The 21,789-nt window shown below is 36.1% G+C and overlaps 1 protein-coding gene across 2 annotated transcripts in view; it reads left to right on the forward strand.

Annotated features, from left to right (window-relative positions):
• GRIA2 (glutamate ionotropic receptor AMPA type subunit 2) overlaps positions 1–21,789 on the forward strand; it is a gene marked incomplete at both ends in the record, with an annotated part of 162,434 nt that overhangs the window by 117,816 nt on the left and 22,829 nt on the right. For both annotated transcript variants that reach the window (XM_080697100.1, XM_080697099.1), the window contains 6 exons: positions 13,619–13,786; positions 14,047–14,151; positions 14,841–14,951; positions 15,577–15,783; positions 16,276–16,646; positions 21,287–21,485. In XM_080697100.1, the coding sequence (XP_080553226.1) occupies positions 13,619–13,786; positions 14,047–14,151; positions 14,841–14,951; positions 15,577–15,783; positions 16,276–16,646; positions 21,287–21,485 (1,161 nt within the window). The remainder of the gene's footprint in view (positions 1–13,618; positions 13,787–14,046; positions 14,152–14,840; positions 14,952–15,576; positions 15,784–16,275; positions 16,647–21,286; positions 21,486–21,789) is intronic.

A 21,789-nucleotide genomic window follows, 5' to 3' on the forward strand; every position in this document is an offset into this window, starting at 1 on the left:
AGAAATGAGCAGAATAAGCTTGGGAGGTATAGCTCAGTGCTGGAGAGTGAAGCTAGTATGTTCAAGGCACTGTTTGATCCTCAGCACTGCAAAGGAGTGCTTGGCCCAGGTCTGTGTGCCTTGCTGACATGTTAAAGCATTATTTTTATGAAAAGAATAGGGAACCTCTAGAGAAGAGTGCTGATCACAGTTTGGATGCAGGAAGAGCACTATGGTTACTCTGCTGAAAAGGACTGCAGGTCGTGCAAATGAAAACAGAGTATCACAGAAGGTCTACGTAAGAGACCACAGCTGTCTGAATTGTGGTCTCGGAATGGGGGTGGAAAGCAACAGATAAGTTTGCCATTTTTTTCATATTTTTATTTATAAATGGATTAATAAATGGCAAAATGACAGCCTTTCATATGTAGTATGCTGATATAAATTCAGTTGAGAGATATTTGTAGGTTAATAAGACTCTGAAAGGCTGGGTTCCTCATTGGTATCTTATCGGCCTAGAATGTCACATAGTGGTTTGCACAGGGTAGTTACACAAGAAGTATTTGTAGAAATGAAGATTAATGAACTGGAAGATGTAAGAAAATATTTTGAAGATCTTGCGTCACTGAAAAAGAACAACTATGAAATTATCTTGGTTATAAAATCTGGTCAAAATTCCTACCACTGCATTTGGAATGTCCTTTTGTTCAGCCAAGGTAGAAAAGCAGTGAGCAATTGTACTTGGTGACGTGTAAAGTGGCTTCAGAAATCTAAGCAAATCATTCCTAGTACCTGGATTCACATACACACTTCAGCTTCCTTAAAAAAAAAAGGCCAAAAATGAAACTGTCATGGAAAAACACAATAACTTCTGTAGGTTTTTGGCTTCCACAGCAAAAAGAATTTCAGCACCCACCAGTCAAAAATAAAAGCAGAAGAAAGCAAGGGATTCGAGGGGAAAGGCAGACCATCTTAAAAGTTGGAGAGCACTCGCATAAGAAGAAGAGGGTCTTTGAGGCTTTTTCAGTTCTCTTATTGAACTTTCATGAGCTGGTTGGTGGAGCCCCATAGGGAAGGTCTGGACTTCCTCTTATTCTTCAGGTTCCCTGACAATGAGGGGTGATGGGTGGCTGTGTACAACCTTTGTCCTCATCCTCTTTGACATTTTGTTTACTAGGCATCTCAGGAATTTCAGGTGGGGAAAAGGAGCCATTGTAATCAAGAGTGGTCTCATCTCATCAAAGCTTCTGCCAGAGACATCTCCTATAGAAGTCCCAGATTATGACCTTTCCAGATTTTAAAGCTATAATCTCCTTTCCTTCCCAATTTGTCTCCTTTCTATCTAAAATTTTATTTCTTCTGTTCTACCTCATTTCCCTCTACTGAGACTTTTGTTCCCCTAATCATAGGGGCTGGCTCAGGACAATGTTCTGAATTCTGTAATGTCTTCCCAACTGACAAAGGGGTGTTGACCCTGCCTATCCAGGAATGGAAAGTTTTAGCCAGACGAGTCTAAAGAAGACACAAGGTGGTCAGGTCTTTTTGTTGACGCAGAGCCATCATTCGCTGATGTTTTGGAGCTGAAGACATAAAGATATGAAATATCTGCCCCCCAAAATAGCAAATCAAACAAAAGGAGAGTATACTGATGCAAAGTATACTGGCCAAGAAAATAAAACTTTTATCCCACCAAGATATTAACCAATCATTTTTTTGTTGTTGTTATTAAGGGGGAGAACCATCAAGGTAATTTAGATGAACTGGAGGTCAGTACTAGCCCACAAATCCAACAGACACTTTCAAAACTTATCCTGATCCTGGTTTTTGAGTTCCCTCATTCATGAAGCTGCTCCCTGTACCAGTATTGAGAATGGGTTAGGAAGATTTGAGAAAGCTCTGATTATTAATATATTTCAAAACTAATTGTGTCAAAATGGTGGCAGACCTGGGTAAAGAAAGGACTTGATTTCTGCCTAAAAGCAGGCAGCCATTCCAATGTAAATTAACCTAGGTAAAAGTAATTAACAAGTCAATAGAGGAGAGCTAGGGCTTCTTCTTTCTAAAGACAGATCTACATGATAGTCTAGGGAGGATGGAGCAGGGGTTGCCCTTCTTCCTTTATGAAAGGAAATACCACCACACCTTGCTGGGGGAGGTACCTTACAGGGATGTTCACTACACTTCAGAATTACGTAAACAAGATGGAGGTCATGGGTATAAAAAGTCCGATCCAACCATGCTATGTCTTTGGGGGTGGTTAATTGGCTCGGACCACCCTCCCCCATGACATTCTGGCATGGGGCTGTAACTATCTTCTCTATTTCTATCTTTTTGATAAACTTCTTTAAATCTTCAGCAAGTATTCAAGCTATGTATACGTATCCTTAGCTCAGGACAAGAACCTGCAGTTTTTTTTTTCTGTTTTTCTGCTTATTGGGTTTTGTTGTGGTTTGAGGGAAATTGTGTCCAGGACCCTAACAGGGGTCCTCAGGGACAGTTTCCCCAAAACCATATTCTCCCAATCTGTAACACTCCCATCAGTAAATAATCTTACATCAGGGTTAGTTAGAGGTTGATATTAGGGTCAGGCATGCTAGCATACAAGAATTGACTAAATTATCTTTTTACAAGTTTAAAACATTATAAATTTATTTGGCCTTGGGGTGCTGTCAATCTCAGTTGTAATACAGGTCTCTTTAGAAAAGAATCCTAGGAGAGACAAAGCAAGCAGATGATTGAGTCTCTGTATCTAGAAAAAAATTGATATCTTTACCTTCCATGTCAAGAATCACCCAGGCTCCTCTGTTGCAATATCCAGATGGTTAGAGGACTGATCAGAGGTGATACAGTGAAATATGTTCAGTGTGTGAGGGGAGAAATAATTCCCCCAACACAACCACACAAACAGAAAAACCTCAGGTTCTTGTCCTGAGCTAAGGATAAATATACATAGCTTGGACAGTTGCTGAAGATTTAAAGAAGTTTATTAAAAAGATAGAAATACAGAAGATAGTTACAGCCCCATGCCATCCAGAAAATGGCACAGGGGGGCAATTCGAGTGAATTTACCAAAAGACTCTGCATGCTAAGTGTTCCTATCCTGACCAAGTCTGCGGCCCGTCCTTTGATATGTAGGTATGTTGCCCTATCTCTAGCCTAGTTTTCTGCTGTCTCTATCCCAGCTGGATCCACCCCTTGGAGGCAGGGCAGGGAGGCAGCCCTGTCTCAGGGCATAGACCTCCACAACTTTTGTTACCCTTTCAAGATGTGTTAAGTTGCTTCTCCAGGATCTGGGATTTCCTCTCATCCTTGAGGCAGTTTGTCTCTCTTTAGAAATGTAAAGATCCCTTTTCCCTGGCTCCTGGCTTTCTTCTCTTTAGAAATGTAAAAAGACCCTTCCTTCCTGACACTCCTGGCTTTCTTTAGTACAAATGATATATTTTCAAATTTGGAAATCTTTCCCAATACTGGTATATGAATACATTTTGAAACCTCTTCCCAATACTAGTACAAGAGGGGGCTTGCTGAGCCTTGGGAATCCTCAGTCTTTGAGGGCAGCCACGATGGAAGCAAATGGCCTCGGGTTCTTATCCTTAGCTACCTTAGAAAAGAATAGTCAAAACTATGCTGCAAGTTTAAGCAATATTTTTTTTACAAAGGTAGAAAGAAGAGACAGAAACTAAAGTACTACATCAGAGAAATGTAATGGAGTGCCTTAAAAACAAGACACTGATGTTTTTGGATACAGAACAGTTTTTATAAAGATTTATTATCTTCTAATTTGCCTAACCAATAGTCTTCCTGACCTGACTAGGTGTAGATCCGCCCATTCTCTTGATATGATTATGAGGATTTACTTATCTTGCACTCTGCTTAGTCCTTCCATTTGCTCCCGACCTGATGCAAGTAGAGGCCTGCCCCTGTTTCCTGTGCAAGCCCAAGTCTTTGTTAAGACCCAGAATGTGTTTTTGATTAACAAAGTCAGGGATCACATGTTATCTGTCCCCTTTGACAGAGACCTGTACCATTCTCCTGGTCCTTGGGGAGTTTTAGCCTATCTGCTAGAAGTTATTTATTATGTAAACTTGTCTTTAAACTATGAAGGCTCTGGGCTACAACTCTTTTGTGTTCTTGCTAGTCGCTTTTGGTGCTGGGAATTCTGCAGCTTCCTTTCCCTGCCTGAGTGTCTGTGCAGCACCAATGCTATTTTCCAATACATTCTGAAATTAGTATCAAAGCCATTTCCCAATACCGGCACATATTCCAGATGCAGATGGAGACAAGTCATAGAGATGATTAGTCCCTCTTTCAAAATAGAATACAAATATTTCTATTTTGAGATAGACTGTTAGTGTTTTTAACAGCTCCAACAAACTTGCAAGCTATGACCATCCAGTCTACCTTGTCACATGAGAACCCCTGTTCTACTTTTGTGCTGCTGATGTCTTGCTGCTGTTAAGGAATCCACCCATAATACTTGAGTGACATTTCTGTGGCACTTTAAGTAATGGCTTTCCCACAAGAACCTCATTTCACTCAGACAAGGACTTAACACACATACTCAAACTTTCTTAATTGCTGTCCTAGGAGAATTATTAGGCCTTTCTGAAAATAGTGTAATCTTTTTCAGTCTAGTAATTAGTGTTTTGCATTAAATAGTACCCTGGTGGCTTAATAGAATTAATTCTGCTTCAGAAGTGTTTAAGCTGACCAAAACCACAGCTGATACATTGACATTTACTATCAATAATATTAAAGTATTTCCTACCACAAACTAGAAGCTTGAAATATTTAGTTTCTTATATTTTATAGTTTAAAAACTGTACAGGAGCCGGGCATGGTGGCGCATGTTTGTAATCCCAGCATTTGGGAGGCTGAGACCTGGAGGATAGGTTCGCAGACAGCCTCAGCTACTTAGTAAGGCCCTCTGCAACTCAGTAAGACCTGGTTTCAAAATAAAGAATAAAAAATAGGGCAGGGGGTGTAGCTCGGAGGTCAAATGCCCCTGGGTTCCATCCCCAGACCCCCCCCCACACACACACAAAAAAAAAACTGTACAGGCAGCTGGGCATGGTAGTACATGCCTGTAACCCCGGTATTTGGGAGGCTGAGACAGGGGAATCACAAGGTCCCAGCCAGCCTGGGCATCATAGCCTGTCAGTGGGTGAGGGATTCATTCCTCATCTCAGGAATTCAGGACTGGCAGGGTCCTTGGCTTTTATGAAAGCATGCACCAGTCAAAGACAAAGACAGAGGTTTATTTAGGAAAATGGGGGATACATGTTCAAGGGAGACCATAGGCCATCTCAAGAGGGAAAAAGTGCTTTGGGGTCTTTACCATTCTCATATTTTAGGACACCCCCCAAGAAGTGGATATGGGTAAACTGGGGGTTGAGGTCTTTGTCTCAAAATTCTCAGATTCTGGGACACAGATCAGTGGGTGATAGCTGGGTGGTGCTGGAGCTTGACATTCCTTAGGGATCCTTTTTTACTAAGAATTTCAGGAATATCAATCAGGTGGGGAAAGAAACCATTATGATGAAGGGTATGGACCTACTGAGAATTCTTTGCCTAACAAAGAAGCAGGCCCTGTAGGGTAAGGATAAGGATTATGAGCTTATAGACTTTAAAACTACACTTTTCATTTCCTAACTGGCTTGTCTCCTTTTTACTTACTTTTATTTTATTCCTATCCTACCTCAGCAAGACCCTGTATCAAAAATTAAAAAGTAAAATAGGGCTGGAGGTGTAGCCCAGAGGTAGAATGGCCCTCGGTTCAATACCAAGTCACACACACACACACACACACACACACACACACACACTCTGCAATAAACTAATAAATTTGAAAATTTTGATATTTTTTAAAATTGTGGAGCTGGGCATGGTGGTGCATGCTTGTAATTCCAGCATTCAGTAGGCTGAGACTGGAAGATCATGGTTCACAGACAGCCTCAACTATTTAGTCCCCCTCCATAACTTAATGAGATCCTATTTCAAAATAAAGAATAAAAAAATAGGGTGGGGAGTAGAGCACTGAGGTTGAATGCCCCTGAGTTCCATCCCTAGACCCAAACACAAAAAAATAAAAAAAATTGTGTAATTTACCAAAGTTAGTTGAAGGAGTTTTATATATAGTACAATTAAAGATATATTTTTAACTTTTATAGCTATAATGCAGGATATGTAGATTCAAATCTCATTTTGTTACCAATTTTTGACCCCCAAAGCCTAGGTCTGTTTCTTTCAAAAGCTGTAGAAAGAAAAGACCAATAATGATTGGTCCTTTAAAGAGACAGATGTTCTCGGCCAAGAATGGGAGAAATGGGAGATAAACTTGTAAACCAGCTTCCCAATCTGTTGAGAGGTCCAGAGGCTATATAAATAAGGATTACAGATATGAGAGGTGGTCCAGCTGTCCCTCTGCTAGCCATATGGATTCAGCCAGTTTCAGCCTAGCCCACCAGAAGAGGAACTTTTTTCCTTCAGAAATTTTGTCCTCAAAGATAAACAAGATTGGGATGGGACAGAAATACAGCCTGGTCACCTAGAGAGTACATGATTAGAGCATTTCTTTATTTATAAAGAGAACAGTTATAGAACTCTAAGATTTCTCAAAATTTGATACTATTACTAATACTAGGATTATGTGCAAAGCTAATTTGGGCCTTCCAAAAATTTTCTGTCAATATTTCTAATTTGTGCTGAATCTTTGATATCTGCTGTGATCCCACCTTCTGTAAAAGATTATAGTGACTTGCAGGTAAACATTTTTGATCTCCAGGTGCCAAACTGAGACTTGAATCATCAGTTTTTTTTGCATTCATTATGAAAAATAAGGAACTGTCATTCCTAATTAGTGGGGAAAGTCAGGAAGAGAGTGTAACTTTGAAAATGAGTCGGGGGTTGCAAGGGAGACAAAATCCAGCAAAGGAGTATAATACCAGGCACTTTTAATTGGCGCCCCTGGACGAGATCTGCCTACTGATATTGGGGGCCTTATCAGTCAGCAGAGTCTCTGGAGAAAGAAAGTGAGGGTATTTAGGTAGCTGAGGTCTTGGGGTGGGGGCTTGCAAGATAGGAGAATGCTGGTCCTCTGGAGTCAGCCCCATCTATGCTTCTGAGCGCTGCCTCTTGACCCAGCTACAGGTGCTGTGAGGGGAGAGGGAGGGACCTGATCTATCAGAGAGATTTATGCAATTAAGGAAAGAAAAGCTTTTCTCCAAAGGAAGCCTTTACCTGTGGGTGAATCTGAACCACACAAATGCTTTGCATTCCTTTTTCTGTCTTGATGATTCTCATTAGCTTTATCTGAAAGTTTGAATCCTTAAGTATATAATTTCAAATATAGTTTGTAAATATAAAAAGCTTGGTCCTTCAGATGTTTTTTAGTCAAGGTCACTGTCAATCTTGGGAATTTAGGGGGAAAAGATGTTGTTCTTAATGTATTCCTTTTACATGAAGAGTCTTTCTTTATGGTAGATTAAGATAATTTTTATTATTCACAGAGAATAATAAAGAATGTTAATTTTGGTTTCCTGCCAGTGAAGCTCTCATTTCATACCCTTGAAAAATACAATGTGACTTGTGTGCTTAACAAGGATATGAAGCTTTTATGAAGATTTTATGCCTTTATGCAGTGAAGTTTCAAAGGGCACGTGTTCAAATGCTTTACAGTAAATTAAAGGTGACCTTATCACAGACAACTCTTTTCTAGAGGGCAGACTGCCACTGAATTGGAAATTAAGACAAGTGAATGATTTTAAGTATATAATGTATTTTCTTCTAATTTTCTTTTTTAAGGCTTTATTTGATTCTTGAATATTGCTGAGAATCTTACAAAAATCATCTTAAAATTCTTCATATAAATTCATTTTTTCTAGAACTCACCACTCTTTACTCTGTTGAAAATTATTTTGTAAAAAGAAGCAGAATTTTACTGTACAGGAACTTCTAGAGCAGTGTAATTCAGTTTATGATAATTTTATTTAAAAAAGTATACCATCTTAGAAATAAATATGTGAAACTTACCAGACCATAAAAATTTAAACATTTAAAGTCTGTTATACAAACCATTATTTTTTATGAGAAATAAATTGGTGATAAGTTAGGACTATGGTCATTAAAATGTTAAACTATAATTTTTACCCCAAGATTTCTTAGATCCTGTAATATGCTGATGTACAGATAATTTTCTGCACTTATTGGATAACGGAATTCTGCTTTTGTTGAGCAGCTTAATGGTTTTCAAAAGACTGTAAAATCAAGCTAGTTTTATATCACCATAAATAGAAATAAAAGGAAGAAAGCAAGCAAACATCTTGGTCAATAACTTAACAGTTTTAGCATATTTTACAACTCACGAAGCTTCTTATTTCTTATCTTTCAATTACTTGATATTGTATTAGCCAAATAAAATGACAGCTGTCCAGGTATGCCTGAGCCTGAGGGGTTCCTAGGATTCAAGACTTTGTGTTCTGAAACTGGGATAGTTCCAGGCAAACCAAATCAGTGGTTCATTCTCAGTATCTCTGATCATAGAAGTCTGGATTCAAATTCTTCCCTTGTCACATATTTTGTGGCCATGCATAAAATAAAACTATAACTTGGAATCTTCACTCTAATACTGCAGAAAAAGATTTATTCAGATTTGCTCTGTAAGGAACTGAGAGAACATAAATTTCTCTTTCCTTTTACCCAGAGGTGCTCTACCTCCAACTTACTCCTCCAGCCATTTATTTTATTTATTTATTTATTTATTTATTTATTTATTTATTTATTTGCAACAAGGTCTTGTTACATCTTTAAGGCTGGCCTCAAGCCTGTATTCTCCTGTCTCCATTTGTTAAATACTGGGATTACAAGGGTTCGCCACTGTGAATTCCTTCTTTTTTTCTCGCCTTCTTTGTCAGCACTCCTATGGAATAGAAGAGCCATTGTTCTCTATATTTCACCAAGAAATTAAGACACTACTTTAATGAACTTGTCCCAATATAAGAAAGTAGTAAATGGTTAAATCTGGGCTTAAGCCTTGTCTTCTGATACTAAATACAGTGCTTTTGAAATTGTACTAATGTTCAGATTTCAATGATAATTTAGAAAGTGGCCATTGCAGAAAATTTTGTAAAAATTTAATATTATCTAGTGGTTAGTATTTCTTTTTGTGAATATCAAGTTTTTTATTTGATTATGATATGATATCATATTTAGGAAGAGATGCTATCATTATGATAATCTATACAATTTTATATTATGGTCTCTTCTCTTATATTTATTCTACAGTGAAGTCTGAGATGACCACAACTTGTCAACCCCTCCTCACCCATTTGATGTCAAACATGCGGCAGTCTGCCATCAGTGGTTATAGTAATGTGTTGCTGAATGGTTCATCTGATGCCTACTGGACATAACAAACATATTTAAAATGCACATTTCACTTTAGTTTTGAATGATACATCTCAATAAATATACACTTCAAATGGAATAAAAAACACATTTGGAAAATGGACCAGAAAAACGATTTTCAGATTTCTTTGGGCAAGTGTGGTGACGATATGATTGTGAAATGGCCCTGTGAAGCAGAATGGCCCCCCATGGAAATATAAATTTAGCTCAGCTGAGGGATTGCACAGAGCATAAACATCAGGGCAGAGATGGAGCATTTGTTTTCTAAGAAGGAGATAGTTACACTGACATCACATTTGCTTCAAATTAATTTACATCTACTGTAGCGAATGGCAGAATAAAACAGAAATATTGAACTATCCAATCAAAAATGTGAACATACTTGTTTAGGAAAATAAATGAGCCACATGTTCAGAACATAAACTAAAGGGAACGCTGACTGCAGTTGGTTTTCTTTCATCCCAGAATTGTGTTTTTGTGACTGACTTTTCATTTAAAATGTAATCGGCTTAGGACATGATTAGCTTGGAGCATGTTAGAAAGGTTGCAAAAATTTTCTTTCTACTGTGTACATGCTCTGAGTCATAATCACAGTATGCTGGGTGGATCCAAATGCTTTTAGTTCATTCAGACTAATCTTATTTTTTAATGTAGTTCACCAACATTTATAGACCTCTAAAACATTTAGTAGATGGCTTTATAGGTTTCTCCTAGCTGTGTGGGCAAGATGACTCAATGAAGAGCTTGCCTTTTAGCTATTATCATAATTTTAATGCAAATTACAATATTTCTAACATCCAGTTTATTCAATTTAGCCTCCACTTAGTATTCAGGAACCTAGACATTATTCTAAGAGTTAAGTTGGCAATGAACTGATAGCTAGAAAGCAAATTAATTGATGCTTTTCCCCTTAGGATAATAGAAACAGACACACAAGTGAGGCAGATCTAGCTTCACGTAGCACTTTTTATTTGCTTTAAGAAGTCTTTTTTTAAGTAGATGTGATATGAAACAATAGTGATATCATACAGTTTTTAAAGAATTGATATATTGATATTATAGAGCTTTTAGAAAATAAAAGTAATCATTTATATTTCTTCACTATTATTATAACTATTCTTTCAATTTTGGAAGGATACAACTTTTTTCTTTGGTGGTACTGGGGTTCCTGGAAACCCTTCTACCTCCAGGCTACACTCACAGACCTATATTTTATATTTTTATTTGGAAACAGGGTCTCTCAAGCCAGCGAGGCTGGCTTCAAACCTGTGCAATCCTCCTGTCTCCGCCTCCCAAGTGTGGGGATTACAAGCGTGCGCCACCACGCCCGGCAGGATACAACTATTTTCATCAATCTTTTTATCATTGATTAAATTTTAATTGAGCAGTCATAGTAATATTTTTATTTATCTTATTATAAACATTATTTGCGTTGCTACATGACTTTCTTAATGACTGTATAATACTTTCTCAAGGCAGAAAGTATAGAAAGTATAGTTTGTAAAACATTCTATTATCAGAAATTTGGGTTGTTTCTAATTATTTCATTCTACATATAATACAGAAAGTAATAACTTTGGACATTCATTGTATTTCAAAAATATTTTCTTAGGCTATGTTTAGGCAATTGCATGTTGGATCAAAATAGTGTAAGTTGCCTAAATGAATCTGTCACATGCTATCTTTTACTTAATTTCTTGCATGCACAATTAGAAGGTAAAGTTTACAGATTTTGCAAAACTTGGGAATGGCTTTTTAGATTTATTTGGTTTGAGGCATTTGTAGGAAACTCAAAAATCTGAAGGAGTAGAAATTCACAATTAGACCTGCAGTGACTCTTCAGTAGAAAATAACTATTTTCCCCCTGTGCTACTGGAGGGTGAACTCAGAGGTGCTCTACCACTAAACTATGCCAGCACTTTTTAAATTTTTTATTTTGAAGTAGAGTCTCCCTAAGTTGCCCCGGTGTACCTTGAACCTGTTATCCTCCTCTCTCAGCCTCCCAGGTACTGAGATTATAGGTGCATGGCACTATAGCCAGCTAAAAGAAGAAAAGTTAAAGGATATTAATATAAATTACAGTTAAAACATGTATTTCCACACTTACTTTGTCCTTTTCTTCTTTCTTCCTCCTACATTTTTCACCAAATTTATCCACTTTTACAATAAAATGAGAGCAAGTCAACAAAACTGACCCATGCAAAGATTAAGCAAATACAAATAATAACTTTACTCTGCCCTTGTAGCATTAAAAAAATAGAGGCTTATAAGATTTCAGGTGCATGGAGGAGATAAATCACACCACATAATCTATTTTCATATTTGCCATATTGCAAAATCTAAATACTAAATACAAAAAAATACTAAAAGAGGACAGACATCTCTTCACCATGGAACTGACTTATAATATTATAAGTATTGTGATTATTTATCTATCTTTTCTCCAGATTGAGAGAGAATATTAGTCTCAGTTAGACCTCCAAAATCTAGAAAATTATACCTAAAACCAACTAATGAGGTTGGATCAGATTAAAAAGCTTCTGTGTAGCAAAGGAATCTATCAAGAACCTAAAGAAAAACCCTACAGAATAGAAGAAAATATTTGCCAGCCAGGCTTCTGATAGAGGATTAATGTCTAGAATATTTAAAGAGCCTTAAAAAGTTAATGTTAACAAAACAAAGGACCCAATTAAAATATGGGCAATGGATCTGAAAAGACACTTCTCAAAAGAAGAAATACAAATGGCAAATAAATATATTAAAAAATGTCCAATCTCATTAGCAATCAGGGGAATGAAAATCAAAACTACTCCGAGATTTTCTAACCTCAGTTAGAATGGCAAGTATCAATAATACTAACAATGTATATAAGGATGTGGTGAATATGAAACTCTTATCCACTGTTGGTGGGATTGAAATTAGTACAGCTGCTGTAGAGTTTGGTATGGAGGTCCCTGAGGTGGGAGCATGGCCACATACTACACTGTTATCCCAAGAGGAAGAGAGTACTGGGAGCTTAGTAGTCTTAAGGTTAAAAAATAAGAGATTCCTGTTTGGTGGCTTCTTGTTCTCCATGTCATGTTAATCAAAATAATCAAAATAATAGGAGTTTGGAGAAAGAGAAGAATGTAGAAGAGTAGGTAATTTGAAAAGCATAAAAAAGATATGAGTCATTTTTGAAGATGGAAGAAGTAAGTTGCTAAATGAAAGGGGATTACTGCCAGTTTGAATTGTGAATTAGTTAAGGTATTGCTTTCTGTTTGTTTTTTCCTTTCACATTGCTGGAGATTAAACCCAGATCCTTGCACATGCTAAGCAGGAACTCAATCACTGAGTTACATCCCCAGTCCTGGTATTGCATCTTTTCCCACCTTCCTTGTACTTTTGCGTACCTTCAGATTTAAAATATTGTCAATGACAGAAATTTTGTCTGCGTTCAGTAAAGCTTCAAGGTCAAACTGTAACTGATCATTAACAACAGCAGCATTCCACCTTTAACAGATGGCAGTAGCTACACACACATCTGGACATCCTTGCTAAGTCACTGACAAAGATGGGTGGGTACACATGGAGTATTCTTGGCTCTAGCTCCTGTGATCACAGAACTCTGAATACCTTAAGTTTGGAGTCAGTGTTATCGCAGACTGACAGAGCATAAAGGGGGCATTGACATCAGAAAATCTGTCAGTCCTTCTGCATGATTTCCAGGACTATCCAGAGGAATTTCAGAAAACATTCCTAAGACTGCTACAGGTATATGTAAACACCACCAGGGTTGAATTAGAACCTAAGGGTTCTGAAATTAATCTGTATTCTTTCCACATTTGCAAATGAATATCTTATTGGACAGTGAAGTAATGTTTATTTGTTGATTTGACAATTTTTGTATATCATTGTAGCCAACCATATAATGATGATTTAATGAGAAACTATTTAATGAAAAACTTCTATTGTTAGAAGCAAAGGATCACCTGAAATCACTGAGATACTAGCATGATAGAAATGTTCAGAGTCAAGAGCACATCCCATAGTCCCAGTATTCCACACTACTTCTCTTTCACATTCAGGTTTCTAGATGTAAAAATGATGTTTAAATGATTGGGTTTTAGTGTATGGCATCTGTATTGTGTAGGTGCGCTAATTGTGTAGTGCGCCATCCCTGTCTGGATTTCCAGTGTGCAGCCAGTTTCTGAATTCCCTCCTCTTCTTACGCAATGCGTGTGATCCTTTTCAGTATACTTCTGCTCTGACCTACGACGCTGTTCAAGTGATGACCGAAGCATTTCGCAACCTCAGAAAGCAGAGAATTGAGATCTCCCGAAGGGGAAACGCAGGGGACTGTTTAGCAAACCCAGCAGTCCCCTGGGGACAAGGTGTAGAAATAGAAAGGGCCCTCAAACAGGTCAGTCCCCAAATGAGTATTAATGTGACTTAGCATGGCTATTGATTTTTTTTCCTGCTGAATTAGTCATTCTTGCTGTATTCTTTATGTTATTCATTCAAGCAGTATTGTTTGCTAATAACACAAAGGAGGTTGAAGAGTGAGAAGAAACCTTATCAATGTAATTTTCTTTGCTAGAGCCAACTGAGAATAATCTGTTCTGTTTTTATTTTCGAGCGAAGTAAATGTATAATTCTGCTCCTTTCCTGTTTTCTCAATAGGTTCAGGTTGAAGGTCTTTCAGGAAATATAAAGTTTGACCAAAATGGAAAAAGAATAAACTATACAATTAACATCATGGAGCTCAAAACTAATGGGCCACGGAAGGTAAATCTTTAGAGATTTAATGACAGGTGTCTCTCTATGAGGAGGTGAGTTAGCTATTATCATCCCACTTTACCAAAGAGTCCTGGAAAGAACATTTATATAGAGTTCAATGACTTGTAGAAACAGTTATATTTTTGAATTATTTTTATGAAACAAATCAATTGATTTCTGGTAAGTAACATCAAAATGTAATCCAAAAAATTGTTGATAAGTAGAACTGTTACACTTTTTTGTTTTGTTTTTAAGACCATAGGTGTGATTTTCTACTGTAGTAGAAAGAAATTTTAATGAGAAGAAAAAGAACTATTGCTGAAGGTTTAGGGTTCAATAGAACAAACTATAGCTGATGCAAATGTGCATATAACTTCAACATATTTTTAACTGTGATGGTGAAAATGTCACTGTTAGAATTTACTGATGTTTCTATATCGTCACTCCCAAACAAATTACTCTCGGAGAATATAAAAATTAGATATAAAGAAACTAACCAATTTTAGTACATGCTTTTGTTTTTATAGTTCTTTTCTAGTCCAGTGAGATTCACATATATAAATGATCCATGTTTATTTAGAAAAAGTTCACTTCATGTGGTTGTAATTTTAGATTCAGGCAAAGGTTCAATAATAAGTCAATGTTTTGGTAATATAAAGATCACTTATCCCTGTGCTACCTGCCATGACCTCTTTCAGATTGGATACTGGAGTGAAGTGGACAAAATGGTCGTGACTCTAACTGAGCTCCCCTCTGGAAACGACACCTCCGGGCTTGAGAATAAAACTGTTGTTGTCACCACAATTTTGGTAATTAGTTACTTTTGCCTATGTTGGGTTTCCCTTTTTCTTAGGAAAAATATTTCAAGAAAAGTTGCTATTTATATTTTAAAATGATAATTAATGCAGCGCTATTTTGCAATGTTATAATAATCTACTGCATATTTACTCTTTTAAAGAAACTACACAAGCTCTAACTAAAGCATTCAAAATGTCCTCGTACCATATGAGATTGAAATTTAACTTGACATAATTCATGCCCTGTTACATACATAGGTGAACAATTGCGCAAAACGAAGGAGTGTTTCAGTCAGCATTCTCATCACTGTAGTCTAAATACCTGATAATCACAACATAGAGGAATAAATATTTATTTGTTCCACAAAGGAACATGCTAACAGATTTTGATTTTGGGTACCTTTTGGTTGTGATATGGCTTGGTACAAGCTATTTGAAAGGTATAAAATGATGGACATTTGAGGATCTTTGCTTCAAAGTTATTACGCTTATTTTTCCCTCTCTAATTTTATTTACCACCTATATTCTACATTGCTTCTGGCTAACAGGTAATTATTAAGCTGGGAGGTTTGATTGCATGAGACTATATAATTAACTCAGCTATTTTAATCAGCTAAAGTGCTTTCTCTCCATATAGGAATCCCCATATGTTATGATGAAGAAGAATCATGAAATGCTTGAAGGCAATGAGCGCTATGAGGGCTACTGTGTCGACCTGGCTGCAGAAATCGCCAAACACTGTGGGTTCAAGTACAAACTGACAATTGTTGGGGACGGCAAGTATGGGGCCAGGGATGCAGACACGAAAATTTGGAATGGGATGGTTGGAGAACTTGTATATGGGGTGAGTATAGCTCTCCTTGTCGTTACATTATTTAGTTTGAACTACTGTTGACATAAAGGCCACTCATCCCTCCAGAGTATTTGTGTCTGAGGTTGTTAATGTCCCACATTACTTTACACGCACCATCTTATTTCCTTACAAACGTGAAAGATTGACACTGATGCCAGAAGTAAACATGCAGAGGGCAGAACAGGCATGCTGTCATCCTTGATGTGCTTGGGTCATAGGTGTTATCCAAAGGCTGCGAAGACACAGATTCGGTATAGATGTGTAACTTTTGTCAACCCAGACAGGAATACTACTCACTTATAATGAATGGGGTATTGAGGGAACAAATCACTTACTTGTTTATGCTTTCCTGGGACTTTCCCAGGGGAGTAACTATTGCTCCTTCTCATATTTCCCTTCCTTCCCTTTCATCCAGTTGTGTCCCTGTGATTCCTTTTGGGCTATGATTCTAAGTACTGTCACCTTCCTTTGTTTGCTTTGCAGAAAGCGGATATTGCAATTGCTCCATTAACTATCACCCTTGTGAGGGAAGAGGTGATCGACTTCTCAAAGCCCTTCATGAGCCTCGGGATATCTATCATGATCAAGAAGCCTCAGAAGTCAAAACCAGGAGTGTTTTCATTTCTTGACCCTTTAGCCTATGAGATCTGGATGTGCATTGTTTTTGCCTACATTGGGGTCAGTGTAGTTTTATTCCTGGTCAGCAGATTTAGCCCCTACGAGTGGCACACTGAGGAGTTTGAAGATGGAAGAGAAACACAAAGTAGTGAATCAACTAATGAATTTGGGATTTTTAATAGTCTCTGGTTTTCCTTGGGTGCCTTTATGCAGCAAGGATGCGATATTTCGCCAAGGTTGGTTACTCACCTGCTTCGACTTTGTGCATTTTAGGTCTCAAGTGGATATTCATGGTGTTTATGAATTCACTCTAAAAAAGTTACCAGCTGCTGATTGTTTGTCCCGAGCCATTTAAGACTCTTGAAGGACAAACTTTTACCATCGGCGTAAGCCTGTGAAATACTTGAACAATGTTCTTTGAATGTTGATCATGTATTTTTCTGGTGAAATTATACACACCATGGAGAGGCTATAAAATGCATAAGGTTTCTATCATTCCATGCCTTCTTGGAGGGGTACCGTGTTTTTGCTGCATATTCTCATTTTACAGTCATCTGTGCATTGATCCACAGACCTGTATATGGGAAAATGGGCAACATTACTCATGAACTCTGACAACATCTTGTTAGACAAAATGTTATTGGCACACATCCCATCTCTTTCATTTTTCTAACATTAGCTCATAGAAATGATATGAGAGGGACGGTAGTTATACACTTTTTTATTCCAGGTTGGGCTGCTGGACTAAAAGGATAGTAACATATTTTCTAAGTATCTAGAAATAATACACAAGACTAATGGTTCATTACAAAAAGCCTGTGTCATACTGAAGAGTGATACACACATGCACTGTAGAACAAATTCACATATTTCTATTTTCATTACAAAATAACAAAATAGAATAGAAAATATTTCTATTTTCATTATGATGTGTTAATCTCTGCACTAGAATGCATAACTCTAAAAGCTTCCACAAAACATCTATTACTTTTATTTATTCCATATACATGAGTGAGAATGATAATCATAAGTGGTTCTTCAAAAATCATACTTTTTCTAGTGTGATAACTTTAACATTTATAATCAAAATGGTTATCAGTCTATTGGCACAGTTTGGTTTGGGCTGGATTAGGTTCATTTGTTCTTAAAGTATATCTTAACTAATGGTCGAGCTGCCTTTTCTGATACTAAACTATTAATTATTAAATTTTGAGCACTTTTGTAGATTATGAATGATGAATTTCAGAAAACTATATAAGCTGAAAATTTATATTTTTTACAATCTTTTTGTATATTTCACTAAGGGAAATAAAATATTTCATGTAGGTAGAAATGATAAAGGTTTACATCTGATACTAAGTAGTTATAATGGTAGTGATTTTTTTAGAAATTACATGTTTATGAATTATGTAGAAGATCTAAAAATTTAGTTTTCTCAAATTCTCTGGGGCTTCTCTGTGGGAGTACAAAGAAATAGAAATGATATTTGAAATATAGTCATTACAAATAATGATTATCATTTTAATAATTGGAAATGTCAATATACCTACATGGCATGGCAATATGTTTGAGGAAGTGTATATATATATTTCATCTCAAGCAAAATATAGAGGATTCCTAGTTTCATCTCTATATTTAACTTATCTGATTTCTGTTAAAGATATGAAATGAAGTTTCTAATAATGTGGTTGAAAATATAACCATAGTGAAGTCTATAGAACACTCCAGTCCATAAAATAATAAAGAAATGGTTCACCTTTGGTAAGAAGGTTACTAAAGTATGTTCCCTTAGTTCTAAGATGTAAGGTTACTCTTCCTGGTGACATAAGCTCTGATCTGTCTTTTATCTTTGGATAAGAAGGAGAAGCTTGTAGGGCTGGGTTCCCACTGATGTGCCTTCAGGTCCACTTGCCCTGCTCACCAAGCACCATGGTACTGCAGGTAGAAGTAGCTTGGTGTCCAGTGGCTGAATGAAACCAAGGAACATTTGACGATGTATAGCACTCCATGGTCCACTATGGCATGTAGATGGCTTTTCGCCAAGCCTGCTTTCAAAATAGGATATTTTTCTTTTTTTTATTTCATTCATAAGTCATGCCTCATTACAATTTTACATGGAGTTAACTTTTATTTCTTAGTAAGGTACGCAGATTTTTAGATAGCATACTTTTTTCTTTTTAGAGATTGACTTTTAAAATCTTAGAATATATGAAGCAATATCCATTTCATTAAAAATGTAAAAGTAGCCAGGCATGGTGGCCCACACTTGTAATCCCAGTACTTGGAAGGCTGAAACAGGAGGATTGCAGGTTCAAAACCATCCTTGACAATTTAGCAAGGCCCTTTGCATCTTAGTGGGACCCTATTTCCAAATAAGAAATAAAATTGGGCTGGGGATTTACCTCAGAGATGAAATGCCTCTGGATTCAATTCCCAGGGCCACACAAAAATGTAAAAGCTACTTATCTTTCTCCATGTTCTATAAGCATTTGAAAAGTGAACATAATTCATAGTATTGGGAGACTTAATGGAAGAGCATATTATCATCTTAAAAAAACGTGAAATACATAGATGATTTTAAAAATACTCTTTAAATATTTAAAACCATTGTCCTTTCCCAAGTAAAGCATGATAACTAATTATTCTATTCCTTTTGGTAGAACATATTTAAGTTGTAACTGAGAATGACTTATTGGAGTCACTGAGTTGATCATTTCTGTGAAATTAAATTCAGCATATCTTCACTATAATATACAATTTTATCAAGAGAAGAAACAAAGAAATTATAAAATCATTTTTATTCTCTTGCTTACTTTGGTGGTTTCCCCAATATCCCTAAAGGATATATCATTTAAATATAATTAGGACTAGAAATTTAAAAGAAGGGAGAATGTATGTACATTCATTTCTTTAATGTGCATTCTAGAGAGCATATTTTTTAATTATAGAGATGATTTTTGTCTGTTGCCATAATTAAAGTTGAATTTGCTCCTCTGTATAAACTTTTTCAAGAACTCATTCAGAAGCAATAACTGATGTTTTAATGCCCTTTAAAAGTAAATAACAAGTTGCTTAAGTAGTTTTAAATTTTTTTAGTGATTTGTAAGTCTGGTAAGTTTTTAAACTGTCTAGTACATTTTAAATCAATTGAAATATTTAATCTTAAATTTTGGTTTAAGTACTGGAATAGAATAAAACTGAGGACATGAATATGTCTTTTACAACTGGAAAGGAACAATTCATAAAAATGATTCTTAAGTATTTTATAAGTAAGCATATGATTTGTAGCACCAAAAATAATTAGTACATAATTATTTATTTTTAGAGATTGAGCATCTGAGGACTGAATATGCCCTCTTAAAGAAAGGACATGTGGTATCATGTAATTATACCTTGCATTTGCATTGCCAAGTAATAAATATTGAAGAACATTTTTTTTTTTTTTTGCGGGTCTGGGGATGGAACCCAGGGGCATTTGACCTCCAAGCTACAGCCCCTGCCCCATTTTTTATTCTATTTTGAAACAGGGTCTCACTGAGTTGCAGAGGGCCTCACTAAGTAGCTGAGGCTTTCTGAGAACCGCGATCCTCAGGGTCTCAGCCTCCCAGATGCTGAGATTACAAGTATGCGCCACACCCATTGTGAGTCTCTAATTTTTAAGCAGTGGTTTTTCATCTTTAAAACATTACTTAAATTAGCTTGCTCCCTTTATTAAATAATTTGATGGTGCATTCTACCAATATAACCCAATAATTCAATCTAATATCTGTTGTATCAAGAGGTAAATTTCTTAATGTTAATTGTCAAGAATTTTAGAATAAAAATTCCAAATTTTTGTGCTCTAAATTTTTAGAAATGTTATCTTTTCACTGAAGGAAGTCTAATTGTTTTGCATAGGAGAGTTACTCAAAGAAAATAGCCATTTTATTGGTTTGTTAATAACACCCAACTTCTTTAATAATGTTCAGAATTTTATCAGATCTTTTAAAATAATATGAGATGTTTTTTGTGTATCTACATTTCTATAGTTATCTACTTCAAATTTTAAAGTAAATTACTGAGAATATGTTAGCTTTTGAATAGTATTGTATGTAAGATTTTATAGTCACAGAAGTGTTGCTCTTTTATTATATTTCACAGTAGAAATTTTTGTCTTGATAAACTTTCAAACATCTAATTTGTTTTCTTTGAGTTTTCCTTTTTCTTAAGCAGGAGGCACAAAGGATCAGGGCAGTCCACACCGTGAAGGCATCTGATTTTTATTCATTAAGAATTATGTTTTGTGTCATGTCTTTGTTTATATTTTTATTTTTTCCATTTTATCTCTTATACTTCATTCCATCCCTATATTTTTGCACACATAAAACCTAATGAATCTTTGGGCTCTTTTGAGGGTTTGAAACTTCATCAGTTGTATGAAAGGGAGGGTTCTCTAGTTTTTAAATTCTCTCTGTTGTGTATACTCTTTCATTTTTCAATATTTTATTTTTATAAACATCGTTATGAATTATGCTGGTGTTCCTTGATTTTCTTGTTCATGTTTACTTATGTTATAAGTGGAAAAAGTGTTACAAATGGATTCACTGTTTGTATAGTTCTTGAAATTGTTTCATTATGGAATTTCACATGATATTTGGCCATCATAGTTATGAAAAAAATCTCAGGAATATGAAGTTTATTCCTCTGGGTATGTTAGTAAATCTTGTTAATCTGTCCTCCTTGCCCCAAATATTTAAGAATTTATAGTTAAATTAGTCAGCAGATATATGGAAAAGTATAAAATGAAATATAAGTCAATATTTGCATATGATTGCTAACTTGTTTTCTATTAGTTCATTCATTTCATTTTACAAATCCATTTCATACTTGTTATTAGATCCCTCTCTGGGCGCATTGTTGGAGGTGTGTGGTGGTTCTTTACCCTGATCATAATCTCCTCCTACACGGCTAACTTAGCTGCCTTCCTGACTGTAGAGAGGATGGTGTCTCCCATCGAAAGCGCTGAAGATCTTTCTAAGCAAACAGAAATTGCTTATGGAACATTAGACTCTGGCTCCACTAAAGAATTTTTCAGGGTAAGAGTTTCTGCTTTCTGGCTTCTAACTTTGCCTCTAAAAATTACCCCTTTTAAGTTTTTCCCATGTTCTATGCAAAGATGCTATGGGACACTAATTCCATTTCTGTCTCTGTATTCTTACCTGGACCTTGTCTCTGTCTTTCACTCCCTTATTCTTGTCCACACACTTGTTTTTATTTTGCTTCTTAACTCCTTTGGCAAAAAAAAGTCACAATAAAATCTTAGTCTTATAAAAATTGGTTGTCCTTTTAGAACAGAATTTATGCAAAATTTTAGCTAAATTTAGATTATTAATTTTAAAA

Source organism: Muscardinus avellanarius, assembly GCF_963383645.1.
Source record: "Muscardinus avellanarius genome assembly, chromosome: 6".
NCBI lineage: Eukaryota > Metazoa > Chordata > Mammalia > Rodentia > Gliridae > Muscardinus > Muscardinus avellanarius.